This window comes from Anolis sagrei, chromosome 2 (assembly GCF_037176765.1).
Source record: "Anolis sagrei isolate rAnoSag1 chromosome 2, rAnoSag1.mat, whole genome shotgun sequence".
Classification (NCBI taxonomy): domain Eukaryota; kingdom Metazoa; phylum Chordata; class Lepidosauria; order Squamata; family Dactyloidae; genus Anolis; species Anolis sagrei.
In genome coordinates, this window is record NC_090022.1 from 70,280,626 (window position 1) to 70,296,361 (window position 15,736).

The following is a 15,736-nucleotide window of genomic DNA, read 5'->3' on the forward strand; positions in this document are numbered from 1 at the left end:
AAATGAGACAGCTTTGGAAATCTAATTGGATGGGATTATGGGGGAAGGAAGCGAAGCAGACCAGCAGAGGACTTTTTTCTAGTACCATAAGTATAAAAGTGTATAGCAATTTCTTATTCCAGGCACTGGAAGAAAGGAAGTGCACGATGGATTGGTACCTACTTTATACTTAAGGAGATTTGAAGGAATCCATCCAATTTTGAACCTGTTTTATTTTAGGACTTGGGAACTGGAGCAATCAATGGCGGAACTGTCTCCAAACCACCTGTCACATTACGGTTAGTCATCCCAGCCAGTCAGTGCGGCTCACTCATTGGCAAAGCAGGAGCGAAAATAAAGGAGATTCGAGAGGTAAAAACTAAGTATTATTTTTAGAAAAGCGTGACCTTTTAGAGATCATAACCTTTTAGAGAAGAGCCAAAAGCCTGTTTGAATAGAATGGTATGCAACTGAATGTAATTATGCAAGGTAATTGGCTTCAGTTGTTAGACTGAATAATCTGTTGTTTCTGATCTGTTACGACAACAGAGATCTGTTACGAAAACAGCAGTTCTTCACAAGTATTTTTCAATGCCCAAAACATATCTACTCTCCCATAAAACAGCTTGTTTTATATTATGCACTCAAGAGACAAAATAAAATGGATTCTGGTAAAAATAACATATTTGGTTTACTCACAACCTTCATGTGTTCAGCATACACAGGTACACAACTTATTAGTCAGTTACAGATATGTTTGAGATAGTTTGTGTGCCTTCCAGTCAGAACATCTCTCTACAATAAACAGCAGACAAGTGTTTTGCAAGTCTATGATCTGAGCAGTCCCAAAGTCTAAAGAAGTCTGTGGTCTGTGCTTGTCTCATAGTGGATCAGGTGGTCTGCAGCCCCTCCTACAACTTCTCAGGAAAACATAGAGCAAGGGAAAAAACTGCACAGCAGAATATTCATACAATAATTAAGCAACAGGATTATAGGTAAACAAATTACAAGAGAAGATTTGAAGAAGGTTGTAATTTCCAACACTTATAGTGATAATTATTTCTGCCTCTTTTTCTTATTCATATCTGACTTACTTGACCATGAATACCACTTTTTGAACATTTGTTTTTTGGTACCTTACTGTTTTCCTTTCTGGATTTCATTGTTGTTATTGATCCTACACTAACAGAGTAAGATCTTTTGAAATGTCAGAAACCTTCTTCTGGCCAGAAGAACCTACTAAAACATTCCTTCTTTGAGAATCCAATTTTTCTTTGAGTTTTTTTTAAAGTGTATTAACGTCTGTCTAGGAAGTTATAAATTCAGCATGGACACCAAGATTTTCTGGCCTTGTAAATACTGGGCCAGATGGCATTTCTAACAAGAGTGCTCTCCCTGTTCATTAGACTGTCCAGAAAGACTAAGGATGTGGTTCTTGCTCTTGTTCTTATTCTAGACTACAGGAGCGCAAGTACAAGTAGCTGGAGACCTCCTCCCCAACTCCACAGAGAGGGCTGTGACTGTATCTGGAGTGCCAGATGCCATCATCCAGTGTGTGCGGCAGATTTGTGCTGTTATCCTAGAGGTATGCTTCTCCTTTCCCTTGTATCAAGCAGAGTCAAACATGTACAATGTGTGACCCATCCTACTATTATTATTGAGAGGTGGTACTCCATGAATGAATGTCTCCACATTAGACTGAATGACATCTTCTTTGAAACCTCTGATGGATGAAGTTCATTCATGGTGGTGTCAAAAGTAGAAAGAAGTATTACCCCCTCTCATGGTAGCAGAAACCAAGGTTATCCAAAGACACAAAATGGCAGGAAATTCAGGAGACCCAACTACTTTTTTACAAAGCAATTAGTTGAAAGTTTGAATTTAATTTCCACAGATGTAGTAACAGCTGCCCTCTTGAATGGCTTTAGATGAATTAATGGAAGACATGGCTCTGAACGGATTGCTTATCATGACATATAATATGAGAGGCATGCTTGCAAATACCAGCTAGTGGGATTAAGAATTGCTGTTTCACTGTCTTTTTATGGATATTAAATAGGGCTGGGCGGTTTCGTTTCGTTAATTCGTAATTCGTTAAAAATTCGTTATTTTTTTTAATAACGAAGCGATAACGAACCATTCTGGAGCAACTTAAAAACGAAACGAATTTTTAAATTCGTTTCGTAAATGCTTCGGATTCGTTATGTATTCGTTTCGTTATCGGTTTGAGGTCGTTTAGTTATTATTTCCGCATGTCTGGGGCAAGTTTTATAGTTGTTTTTTGTTTAATTAGTGAAAAAAAATTATAATATCACACCAACAGTCAACAACAGAGGGAGAGGGAAGCTTCAGAAGTTCCCCCTGTCCCATTTGGAGGTTTTTTAGCGTATTGCGCGGTCGCGTCCGCCATTAATGAATCGATTCGTTATTGTTTCGTTAAGGTTTCGTAATTTTTTTTACATTTACGAAATTTCGTAAATATCGAACTTTTTAAAAGAAAAAATTCGGAATTCTTTTAAATATCGAAACGCAAAAACCCCCCAAAAACGAATCGATTTTAGAAACCAATTTTTCCGTTGTTACCCAGGCCTAATATTAAAGGCTCCTCCTGATTGCCCAATACATTTGGGAAATACCATGGTATTTTCTTTCAATATTTATACATTGTAATGGCAGAAGCAGGAGGAAAAAAGATGCACAGTTCTTGCCAGAAGAGCACTAAGTTGGGACACATTTTGATCACCAAAAATCACTATAAGGAAAAGGTTGAAATCACTCATCTTGTTGCCATTTATCAGATTTGCAGCCCACTGTTTCTATTCCTTGGTGTTGTTTTTGTCTGGACTTATATCAAACCAAGCCATGGGTTCATCTAATTTGGCACTGTTTAGACTGACTGTCAGTAGTTCTCTGTGGTCCTAGGCAAGGGTGTTTTTTTTGCACTGCCATCAAGAGGAGTGAATCTACAATTTTCTATCCATATTTTGCCACTGAACTTGGAGGCAGCTTATTTATCTTTGTAAATCTTTCTGGGAAAAACTAATCTATCCCAGAGGTATATTATAATAGTTTCAGCCCACATGAATATTATCAGAAGCCCATCTGAAATCTCTTTCAAAGTTAGCCCTGCTACACAGCACTCAAATATATGCCACCCTTTTTTCTATCTGGTGGGAATTGTGCAGTCCTCCAGATATTGCTGAACTACTATTCCCAGCAGCCCTAGCCAGCAAAACCAACTAAGAAAAATGATGGGGACTTCAGTCCAACCATATCTTGAGGGCCACATGATTTCTACTCCAACCTGAACACAAAGCAAATGCCTTGATCAAATGGGTGTTGGCTAAAAGTATTCCCAGTCACCTAGCACAGTGCCAATATCTATTTCATAACTCAAGTGAGTTGAGGCTATCATAGGCATTTGGATGCAGCTGGGTGTACATGTGAGTTGTGTTTTATATAAATATAGAATGGCATCTTCTTTTGTCTCTTTCAGTCACCACCAAAAGGTGCCACTATTCCCTACCATCCCAGCCTCTCCTTGGGACCAGTTCTTCTTTCAGCCAATCAGGTAAGAGAGACATAAATCCTCAGGAAATATTTTGGCTTTGATTTTGTTTCTGACCACTTAATGTGTCGTGTGAGAGCCAGAATGTGTAGTGGTTTGAGTGTTGGACTACGACTCTGGAGATCAGGGTTCAAATCCATTTTGAGACATGAAATTACACTTAGTTATGCTGGGTAGGTCACACACACTCAGCTCAAGAAAACTGTGATGGGATTTCTTTAGGGTCACCATAAGTTGGAAACGACTTGAAGACACAGCAATAACTAAATATGTAGTGTAAAATATCAAGTCAGGCTGGAGCATACTTCATGGAAATCACTCTTAACTTTCTTACTTTCGTGCATTCCTTTGTCATGTGATAGGATACTTTCTGTTAGAGGCATTGCAGAATATAAAGGCAGAAAAGCATCATTACTCTTGACTGATGGAATGTACAGACAGGGGAGACTAAACCCAGGGCCTTTTCCACACTGCTCAATTAAAGCACTACAGGTACATTTTAATTGCCATGGCAACACCTCAGGGAATCCTGGGATTTGCATTTTAGGGAGATTTATTTACAGTTCTCAGCAACAACTACTTTGGTTGCTCACTAAACTACACCCAGGATTTCATAGGACACAGCCATGGAGTTAAAATGAGATGATAGTGTGGGGTTAATAAGTATTACAGAGAGTATATGTTGAGCAACAACAGTATTCTTAGTCAACAAGTTCATTTCAACCCTTTCACAGGCTCCTATGTTCTATCCAAAGTCTTTCAAAATTATGGTTTTCTTGACATCAGTTTTTACAGGATCCCCCTCTTGCCACCTGAGAGCTGAGTCTCCTAATCTCCTCTTGACAAATGCCATCACAATTCCTCCAACCATTTCCCTGGCAGCCCTCCATCTTGGGATCACTCTGTTGTTCCAATGTATCATTTTTTTACTTGACTTTGATCTTATCTGGTGTGTCATCAATCCCAATTTCTATTGTCTCCACCACATGTGATTCCTGATTCATCTTGGATTGGTCAACTTCATAAACTAGATTTCCGAACCTAGCGTCCATTGATTGGATTTTATATGAAACTTTTTTTATGTCTTTTTGTATTAAATTAAGTTAGTCAAATTTATTAGACACCTTCTAATTTAGTTAGTCAAATTTATTAGACACTTTCTAATTTATTATCCATCATTTGAACTTTATTTGAGATGGAGTCCCTGGTGATGGAGTGGGTTAAACCACTGAGCTGCTAAAATTGTTGACTAAAAGGTTGCAGGTTCTAATCCACTGTTAGCCTAAGCGTCTTCCAACCTAGCAGTTCGAAAACATGCAAATGTGGGTAGATCAATAGGTACCGCTCCGGCGGGAAGGTAATGGCACTCCATGCAGTCATGCTGGCCACATGACCTTGGAGGCGTCTACGGACAACGCCGGCTCTTCAGCTTAGAAATTGAGATGAGCACCACCACCCAGAGTTGGACACAACTAGACTTAATGTCAGGGGAAAACCTTTACCTTTAATTAATTATAGTCTGTTTAATTTGTTGTTAATTTTACTTCATAGACTCAGGGCATTACACATTCATTTATATGAAATTTGAAATGTCTTATTATGTATTATTTATTTCACATATTTGTCCCATATTTGTGCCCAGCAAATTCCCAAAGGAAGATAATAAGCATGCCAGAATAGGAATAATAAGAGAATCAAAATAATATTCAATGAATTCAACTTTTTCAGAACTGGAAGAATAACAAAACCAGATAATGTTTATAAAGGAAAAATAACAGCTGCGCTTTATACTGAGCTAATTTATAGGGATATTGCTCCTCAGTGTTAATACTATGCTTGGAATAAATATTACTTATTTTCTTAAAATTGTTTACCCTTGCAAAATTCTAGCAAACTGACTGTGATGCATATAGAATTGGCTTTAGTAAATATTGCCAACCTAGCACAATGAAGAAGTTTAAACTATTTGTTAAAATTAAAAATTAGTTACCAGATGGCCAAAGATGTGTGAGTTGAGGCAGAAAAATGTCTAGTGACAGCATAAAATCAAATCACAGCTGTGTATCAATGTTGTTAGCCAAAGAAATGAGGAAGACTCAGCTCCTGCACACTGATAAAATACAAGTACAAACCCAGAAAGTATTGGTATCAGCATACAGGTTATTTATGAGGTTGTAAACCTTTTAATATGCTGCCCCATTATTTTAAATGTTCTTTGCTGTGATACTTAACTGTTTGGAGCATTAAATTAAGAACAACAATATTTAATCTCCTTTTCAGTTGGAACCTACTATGATTTCGATTCAAAACTTTGTGTCAGTTACGCAAATCAGGATGTTTAACACATTTAAGTATCAAATACAGAACTATTCCAAGTATTGTAAGAAAAGTAGTGTTCTCCATTGGTTAAGTTGTTAACATTTGATTTGGAAAAGATTGTTTGCTAGGGCTATTTTTAAAGTAAGTATTGTTTCTATTTACTTGATATTTCGATCTTCTTGCTCAAAGGATAACAAAGACAGAAATTAATATAGTAGTCAGCCTTCCGCATTTGTAGGATAAGCTTTTGTGGATTTGATTTTTGACATAATTGATTAATGTGTTCTCTTTAGGAAAATCAAGGTTCTCCAGCTCAATTTTGTGGTCAGCTTCCAATGGACAGTGACCATAAAGTTGCACTGAAACTGCAAAATCTGGTCAGTGTAGACTTGTATAATCTAGTTTAGCCACATTGAGTTGTATGATATAGGTCTACACTGACCATATAATGCAGTTTTAAACCGTTTTATATGTTATATGTTTATACATAGGGCCTTAGACAGATGTTCTTTTGTGTTAAAACTGAGTTTTTTATTCATTTTTTTTACTTTTGCAGGGGTCCTGTACCCCTAACTCCCACAAAAGTGGAGCACCTCCTGGCATGTTATAGTGTGTCTTTAAGTCCTTTCAGACTTAAGCCAACTATAAGGTGAACCTATTACTGGGTTTTCTTGACAAGATTTATCTAAGGTGGGTTTGCCACTGTGTTCCTCTGAGGCTGAGAGAGTGTTACTTGCCCAAGGGCAGCCAGTGGTTTTCATGGTCAAGCAGGAATTTAAACCCTGGTCTCCAGAGTCATAATCTAGCACTCAAACCACTACACCACAATGACTGCATATATACATCTGGCTTTTTCTTACTGACGATGTTCTGTGCTTTAAACCTCCATGAAAGGTTTCTATTTGCTTGTTTGAGGTACTGGGCATGATGGAGACAGCTGGTAACATTTCTGTACTGTTTTTTCTGATGAAATGTCTACTTTCTCCTGATATGTACATGAATTTGGGATTTGCATGCAGCAAGCAAAATACAAGGTGTTGTGTGGATGGGTGTGGATAAAAAAATAAGTGTATCACTTCTTATTCCGATACACTTTGGGGTAACTCTTTTATCATCTCCCTCCTTTCCCTAAAATTTCTAGGGATTTTCTATGCAAGGACAATACGGTGGAATATCTCAAGCAGAGGTAAGTGTTGCTTTTTGGTCTCAGTAAATATTGGACTTTTAACTAGCACTCCAAGGTATTTCCATTTGCTTTAGGTCTGTTGTTGTTCATTCGTTCAGTCGTCTCCGACTCTTCGTGACCTCATGGACCAGCCTACGCCAGAGCTCCCTGTCGGCCGTTACCACCCCCAGCTCCCTCAAGGTCAGTCCAGTCACTTCAAGGATGCCATCCATCCATCTTGCCCTTGGTCGGCCCCTCTTCCTTTTGCCTTCCACTTTCCCCAGCATAATTGTCTTCTCTAGGCTTTCCTGTCTCCTCATGATGTGGCCAAAGTACTTCAGCTTTGTCTCTAGTATCCTTCCCTCCAGTGAGCAGTCGGGCTTTATTTCCTGGAGAATGGACTGGTTGGATCTTCTCGCAGTCCAAGGCATTCTCAGCACTTTCCTCCAACACCACAGCTCAAAAGCATCGATCTTCCTTCGCTCAGCCTTCCCTAAGGTCCAGCTCTCACATCCGTAGGTTACTACAGGGAATACCATGGCTTTGACTAGGCGGATCTTTGTTGCAAGTCTGATGTCTCTACTCTTCACTATTTTATCGAGACTGGACATTGCTCTCCTCCCAAGAAGTAAGCGTCTTCTGATTTCCTGGCCACAGTCTGCATCTGCAGTAATCTTTGCACCTAGAAATACAAAGTCTGTCACGGCCTCCACGGTTTCTCCCTCTATTTTCCAGTTGTCAATCATTCTTGTTGCCATAATCTTGGTTTTTTTGACGTTTAGCTGCAACCCGGCTTTTGCGCTTTCTTCTTTCACCTTGATTAGAAGGCTCCTCAGCTCCTCCTCGCTTTCGGCCATCAGAGTGGTGTCATTTGCATATCTGAGGTTGTTAATGTTTCTTCCAGCAATTTTCACCCCAGCTTTGCATTCATCCAGCCCCGCACATCGCATGATGTGTTCTGCATACAAGTTAAAAAGGTTGGGTGAGAGGATGCAGCCTTGCCGTACGCCTTTCCCAATCTTGAACCAGTCTGTTGTTCCGTGGTCAGTTCTGACTGTTGCTCCTTGGTCCTTGTACAGATTCCTCAGGAGAGAGACAAGGTGGCTTGGTATGCCCATCCCACCAAGAACTTGCCACAATTTATTATGATCCACACAGTCAAAGGCTTTAGAATAGTCAATGAAGCAGAAGTACATGTTTTTCTGAAACTCCCTGCCTTTCTCCATTATCCAGCGGATATTGGCAATCTGGTCTCTCGTTCCTCTGCCTTTTCTAAACCCAGCTTGAACATCTGGCAACTCTCGCTCCATGTCTTGCTGGAGTCTTCCTTGCAGGATCTTGAGCATTACCTTACTGGCATGAGAAATAAGGGCCACTGTACGGAAGTTTGAGCAGTCTTTCGCATTTCCCTTTTTTGGTATGGGGATATAAGTTGATTTTTTCCAGTCTGATGGCCATTCTTGTGTTTTCCATATTTGCTGGCAAATGGCATGCATCACCTTGACAGCATCATCTTTTAAGATTTTAAACAGTTCAGCTGGGATCCCATCATCTCCTGCTGCCTTGTTGTTAGCAATGCTTCTTAAGGCCCATTCAACCTCACTCCTCAGGATGTCTGGTTCTAATTCATTCACCACACCGTCAAAGCTATCCTCGATATTGTTATCCTTCCTATACAGATCTTCTGTATAGTCTCGCTTTAGGTCTAGTGCCTCCAAAATTTCCCCTTATGTTGATTATCTTGTTTTTCTTGCTTCCTCATTCCTGCCTTCCTTCTATTGAGATTGTAGAGTATGGCAGAATTCATGACTTTAGGCCCCTTTCACAGAGCTGGATAAAATCCACATTGAAGTGAATTATATAGTAGTGTGGACTCAAGATAATCCAGTTCAAAGCAGATATTCTGGCTTATCTGCCTTACTTTTCTGGGTTATATGGCTGTGTGGAAGGGCCCCCATACAACAAGACCAGATTCCTTCACTTACTTGATTTAGCTTTGTTAATTTTTAACTGCTCAGGCAATTAGTTTAGTTTTAGGAAAATGCAGTAACTTGGTTCCTCAGCCACCAATCCAACCTCTCACGAGTCTAGTTGGCCTCTGTAATCAAATTAGTATCCACTAGCATTAAGGGCTCCAAAACTGAGTATCATAGGAAGCTACCTTTTAGAAGGAGCTCTTGAGAAATGCTTCCCAAAAGTCCTCACAAAGCACGTTGCTATGGATGAATATCAGACATCACTAAAATGTCATTTATCTTCGCACTTTTAGCAAACTGGTAACACTGTTCTTCATCCAGACACTTAAGGCTAGGAAACCAGATAGAGGATCCTAGGGTGGGAACAAATCTGTCCCTCAAACCCCACTTTGAGGATCTCATGTATAACTGATACTTCTTCTGCAATTGCTGATTGCACATTCTAAGCCAATCTTAGAAAATTATTTTTTGGACTACAGCAGTGGTTCTTAACCTGTGGGTCCCCAGGTATTTTGACTTACGACTCCCAGAAATCCCAGTTAGTTTACCAGCTGTTAGGATTTCTGGGAGTTGAAGGCCAAAACATCTGGGGACCCACAGGTTGAGAACCACTGGGCTACAGCTTTCTGAAGTTGCAATGTGTTGTAGATCAGCCTGAGATTGATGGGTTCATGGATGTTTTAGAGGGGATTCTGGGACTGCCTGTGGGATTTCCAGGGACAAAAGTGATGAAGATTTAAGTCAAGGTAATGATACATCTTTCACTGACTGGAAAAGTGCAGGCCTTCAAGGTCAGTCAAAACAGTCAGAGACATTAGATAAGGAGGAGTCGGGCGGAGAAATAAGTGATACTGAAGGCACCCAGGAAAAAGCACCTGGAGACACAGAAATCAATGTAGGCCTTCATTCACAGATCACAGGAGAAAATAGACATCACAGGGCAGAGCATTTGCGTGGGAAAATTGGGGGGGGGGGGGGGAGATTCCCTGGAAGACAAAATGCTTTCATGGGTGGCTTTTAATTGGCAAGTTGTTTACTTTAAAATTAGTTCAAGCAACATAGTGTTTTGAGTAAGAAGCTAAGCCTGAGTTCCTGGTTCCTAAACTGTTAGCCTATATTCTGCACTCTTACGTGGTGCTGTTGTCATAAGGGTTTCCAGGCCTGGGGTGCAACACAATGGAAGTTTCTGGGAGTTGTCCAAAAAGTTGCTGTTCTGAACTCTGATTCTGATATCTGTTAATACCTAAGACTTATATGTTTTGCACTTTACTGTATGCAGATATTGGTTCCTTAAGAGTATAGGATTTCAAACCTCCTTTCAGCACTGCCAGATTGAGGAAGCTTTCTTCATTCTAGATAATGATTTTTTTCCCATGCTGTTGTTAGCATGTCCGATAGGACATTCATCTATTTTTTTAATAGTCAAGATGAATACAAGTATTTTGAAGTGTGTCTCTATTGTCTTCCCCTTGCACAGGTGACAAAACTGCAGCAGCTTTCAGGACACCCTGTCTCGTTTTCTTCCTTGGGACAAACTCCATCAATAGTAGCAGGTGAGCATTGTACTAAGTGCTTGGTAACCAGATCTCTAAAACCACTTAAGCTCCCAGGGTCATCTGCAGCTCTGGATCTATAGAGGCTGACAGAGAGGATCAATCAATAGGTGCCCCAGCTGCCTTTGTGATGCACTGAGGCACTCAGAGCCCTATTGAAGGGCAATAAAGCAATAGTCATTCCTGGAAAGGGAGAATGCAGAGACTTCAAAGAGCTAAACAAAATAGCAAATTGATGTTGACATATTAAAGTTCTGATGTCAGTGGAGAGGAGAGGGGAGAGTATGGGTAATAGCAACCTTCTTCAAGCCTCCTGTACTATTTATTTGTTTGTATATAATTCAGATCGCTTACTGTATTGTATATGTGTGTATTGGTATGTAGTTTTCCTTAACTCCGTGTTGTGGGATTTAGGACTGTTCATATCTCAGACTCCCATTTCAGAAACAGTATGCTTTTAGAAGTCTGTAAATACAGAATGCTTTACAGACTCTATTAGACTCCTAGATTAGAAAGATGCTTTGTGAGTTATATTTGCTTACTGCTTTGTTGTTTTATTGATGTGTTGTTGGGCTTGGCCTCATGTAAGCCGCCCCGAGTCCCCTTGGGGAGATGGTGGTGGGGTATAAATAAATTATTATTATTATTATTATTATTATTATTATTATTATTATTAGACCAGTGGTTCTCAACCTGTGTTTTGGCCTACAACTCCCAGAAATCCTAGCCAGTTTACCAGCTGTTAGGATTTCTGGGAGTTGAAGGTCAAAACATCGGGGGACGCACAGGTTGAGAACCACTGCTTTAGACTATGGACTGTTAAGATTATTAGAAAGATGACCTGTGTTATCTGTACAGAGAAACTGATTCAAATCCTATCTGTAACTGGATTGATAAGCAATGTACCTGTATGCTGGTTACATGGTTTGTGAGTAAACCAACTATGTTATTTTAACAAAGACTATTTTTGGTCTCTTGAGAGCATGATTTAAATCAAGATGTTTTAAGGGAGAGTAGATGTTTTGGGGAAAACTGAAAAGAACATTTCTGAAACTCTGCTTTTTTCTTTTTTTTCTTTTTTTGTGCATTTGCATATTTTTGTTTCTAACAGTTCAAAGAGATATCTAGGTATATCAGTCTAACAGCTGAGAAACCTAATTGCCTTTCATGAGTACTAGTGGATATTTACCACTAAAGAGAAGGTTGACTCAAGCGAGTTTTTAACTCTTTTCCGGAAAAATCATACTTTACAAAAGGTTAGGATCTCTAACAAGGTCATGTCTTTCCAAAGCTTATGATTATTCCAAATAGTGTGAATGCCAATTAATCTCCAAAGAGAAATTCCTGGTTTTCCCAAAAGGTTATAAATAACAATTTTCCAAAAGAGAGGAGTTGGCCATAATGCCCCCTCCCCATAAAGCAGTATTTTTAAGCTAGAATGGAACAATTGGGAAAGTGTTTGTGCTCTGCCATCAGGAAAGTGCAGTGTTGTATGGATACAATATTAACTTGGAAGAGTAATGTCTGGTAAGTGCATCCACAAAGACAAAGGAGTTGCTGATACTATTTCTGAAAATGTCTGAATGCTTGATTATGGACATAATTAAGTATTCTGAATGTAATGGAATAGAATGGAATGACACTATGAGGATGAGATTAGAGGGCAATTAAATACAGAAAATATTGAACATATTAGTCATTCAAAACACATTGTATGAAAAGAAAGTTATCCTGATTCAAAACTCCGAACATAGAACAAAACTTGCTAAAGAATACAAGTCATGAAAACAATGGGAATATTGCAGACTGAATGGGAATTATTCAACATAGTGGATCCTTATAACAAGGGCCTTAAATGGGAATTCAGGACACTGGATAGTTTCAGATTGTTGTGGTTGCCTAATATCCATTATGAACTTCAATTTGGCATAATTCTGTCTGAGATTGTCAGCGTTTTCCCCAGAAAAGAAAAATAAAAGAGAGGCAAAGAATACATCAAGCAAAAAGGAATCTGAAATCAATAGTAAAAAGCAGAGAAACAGCCCTTAAATTAGCTGTGCCAAACCTCTATATTTGCAATGAAACACATTTATTTATTTATTTATTTATTTAGCAATAAAGATCTGAATACGAAAAGAGCATTGAGTTAAACGTATTGTTGAAGGCTGTCATGGCCGGAATCATGGGTTGTGAGATTTTTGGCCTATATGGTCATGTTCCAGAAGCATTCACTCCTGACGTCTCGCCTGCATCTATGGCAGGCATCCTCAGAGGTTGTGAGGTCTGTTGGAAAATGGGGTTGATATATCTGTAGAATGTCCAGGGTGGGAGAAATAACTCTTGTCTGTTGGAGGTAGTTGTGAATGTTTCAGTTGGCCACCTTGATTAGCATTTGATGGCCTAGCAGTTTTCAAGGTGTGGCTTCTTACTGCCTGGGGGAATCTTTTGTTGAGAGGTGATTAGCTATCCCTGATTGTTTCTTGTCTGGAGTTCCCCTGTTTTTGAATGTTGTTCTTTATTTGCTGTTATGATTTTAGAGTTTTTTTTAATACTGGTAATCACATTTTGTTCATTTTCATGATTTCTTCCTTTCTGTTGAAATTGTCCACATGCTTGTGGATTTCAATAGCTTCTCTATGTAGTCTGTCATGGTAGTTGATAGAGTGGTCTAGCATTTCTGTGTTCTCAAATAATATGCTGTGTCCAGGTTGGTTCATCAGGTGCTCTGCTATGGCTGACTAGTCTGCAGTGCCTTTCGTGTTTTCTATTCGTGTTGGGCACTGTGTTTGGTGGACCCTATGTAGCATTGAGTTAGGTCTAAATTTTGACATCTCTGGAGTTAAAATGTTAACCAGAAGTAGAGAACAGGCATAAAAACGTTTTAGAGTCTTGATTACAACTAGATTGCACAGTGGAATAAAAAGCAGGAAACAATAAAATCATCGGTGTCTCTGTTGGAAAATCTCTGTCTGCAGAAAAAATTGCATGAGGAATAGGAAGAACATCCTCTTTTACAATTCATGTGTATATGTATCCTGGATCTTTGGAACAGAAATGAACAGCAGAAGATGCACATTTGATTTAAAACTGGGTTATCTGGATAAAAATTAGGATTGTTTCTTATTTTATTGGAAGACAAAAATTGGTTGGGAGATGGGGTCTGTGGCACGCAGGGAGAGGCAGGGAGGGGCTTCCTCTCTCTGGAATTCGACTGAGACCGTCTAAAATTAGTCCAGTGTAATGTGACCAAAGCAAAACGAAAGAAAACAAAAGGCTCTTCTTGCTCTGCAGTAGCTGGGAAGCCATCCAGTCCCTTGTGAGCCTCCCCACACCCTCCCTCTTTGAGGTGTGGTGTATTGGAAGGAGCTTTAGGATGCTACACATTGCATTTCTTTTGTAGCCTTTGAGCTCCCCTCCCTTGGGAAAATTAGGATGATCAGATATCTGCCGAGGAAGCATCCTGGAGAACCCCAGTTAATGCTGCTCTCTTTCTCTCTCTCTCCCTCTCTCTCCAGGCCTGGATACAAACTCTCAGAATAGCTCCCAGGAGTTCCTCGTACCCAATGATGTAAGTCAGGCTTTGCTGCACATTATGTCTCATCTAAATTTGTTTGTGATTTGATGGCCTTCCCTTTTGCATCGCTGTCAGTACAGCCACTTCAGAACAATTCCGCATGATTTGCACCACCAGAAAGGCTGATTCTGTCACTGAAGTCGTGCCCTTTCTCAAGAAGTCTCCCTGTTCTGTTCACACATGTCTAACAGACAGCAGCTGACATCTTGTAAATGAGTTAGGCTAAATCCAACTTATGCCATCATAAGTGACAACCAAACTTTCCCCCCACCTTTTAGACAAGTCTTTTCCTCCAACTGGTCCATTTCCATGTGGTTGGAAGGTGGGGTTGGGGAGATCACTGTTGATATTTTCCTGTAGCTGGAAGGATGCAGTTGGCAGTGATATCCCAAGGAGCTCATGAGGTTCTGTGGAAGCCTGTTAACAGTTTCACAAGAGACAGGAAAAAAGCTGGAAGCTTCTTTGCTGATCCCATACTCTCTAGTAACACAAAATCACCATGAGAGTGGAGGCCTGTGTAATTTTAAAGGTGGGTAGCTACATCTCCCAGTGCAGGATTGCAGCTAAGTATAGTCATTCCATTCAGATGAGAGCAGAATCTGCAAAATATGTCTCATTGGGAAGCTTAATCACATTGCTACTCCCAACTAGAGTAGACCTATTAAATCCACTGGCGAGTGGTAAGATGTTGCTGTGAGCTGCGTTTGCTGCATGTAGATATTTTGGAATGATTTGCTCAGAGCTGCAGGAAGAGGTTACTTTCCTGAACTGTTACTCCATGATTCTCCAGTCTGCATGGCCAGTTGTAGCATGTAGCCCAAAATTGGGTAGTCCCAACTAGAGTAGACTGTCTGTATCACTTGCTGAATGGTACATTAACTCATATGTGCTAAATGAGCTAAATAGTGGTTCATTCTCATGTGGTGGGGGACATGATCAGCGGAAAAGGTTCACTGCAGACTCCTCTCCTCCTCCTACCAACATGTGAGGTGTCCTTTGCACTGTCCCTGCAACTGTACTTGCTAAGGGCCTAGAAAGGGTGAGTGTCAACATGGAAATGCACCAGAGTTTCTTGTGCCCACCCACACGACCAGCTGCCAGTGTGCCAGGGCCTGTGCTGCAGATGTCAGCACATGCTGCTGGGCACATTATACAACAGCAGCCACTGCTGAAAAGTCTAAGAAGGCAGGAAACGAGTGGGCAGAAGGCAATGTTGACCTTTATTTTTGCTCCGCAGCCCCCTGGAAAAAAATAGTAATTTTGAAGGATTTTTGTTTAAATGAAAATCACCAGAGAACTAACCCATTTTATTTATGAAGGCCAGCTTCTGCCACATTGTGGTAGAAACCCTAAAGTACAAGACTGAAAGAGGTTTTAGATTAGGCCTTTATCTTTTTACTGCTCTATCTGTTGAATTTTTGAGGATTTTAGAAAATAGCTTGTATTTATTTATTTGTGTCATGAGCGAACCAAAACAGTTGTATTGCATTAAAAACAAACAAACAAAACACAAAGTTTGCAGACTTGGTATTCTATTAAATGTCCTTTGACCAGTAGCAGGCCACTTAGAGTGCCTCTGGTGTTGCTGCAAGAAGGTCCTCC

General features: G+C 39.9%; 1 protein-coding gene across 6 annotated transcripts in view; it reads left to right on the plus strand.

Moving 5' to 3' along the window:
- Positions 1 to 15,736, plus strand: part of PCBP4 (poly(rC) binding protein 4) — a 100,754-nt gene that overhangs the window by 38,979 nt on the left and 46,039 nt on the right. For all 6 annotated transcript variants that reach the window (XR_010909162.1, XM_060765827.2, XM_060765826.2 and 3 more), the window contains 6 exons: positions 220 to 351; positions 1,436 to 1,564; positions 3,476 to 3,550; positions 7,008 to 7,052; positions 10,485 to 10,560; positions 14,076 to 14,128. Coding sequence is in view for 5 of the 6 variants with exons in the window: in XM_060765827.2 (XP_060621810.2) it covers positions 220 to 351; positions 1,436 to 1,564; positions 3,476 to 3,550; positions 7,008 to 7,052; positions 10,485 to 10,560; positions 14,076 to 14,128 (510 nt within the window). In the remaining variant the exon portion in view is untranslated. The remainder of the gene's footprint in view (positions 1 to 219; positions 352 to 1,435; positions 1,565 to 3,475; positions 3,551 to 7,007; positions 7,053 to 10,484; positions 10,561 to 14,075; positions 14,129 to 15,736) is intronic.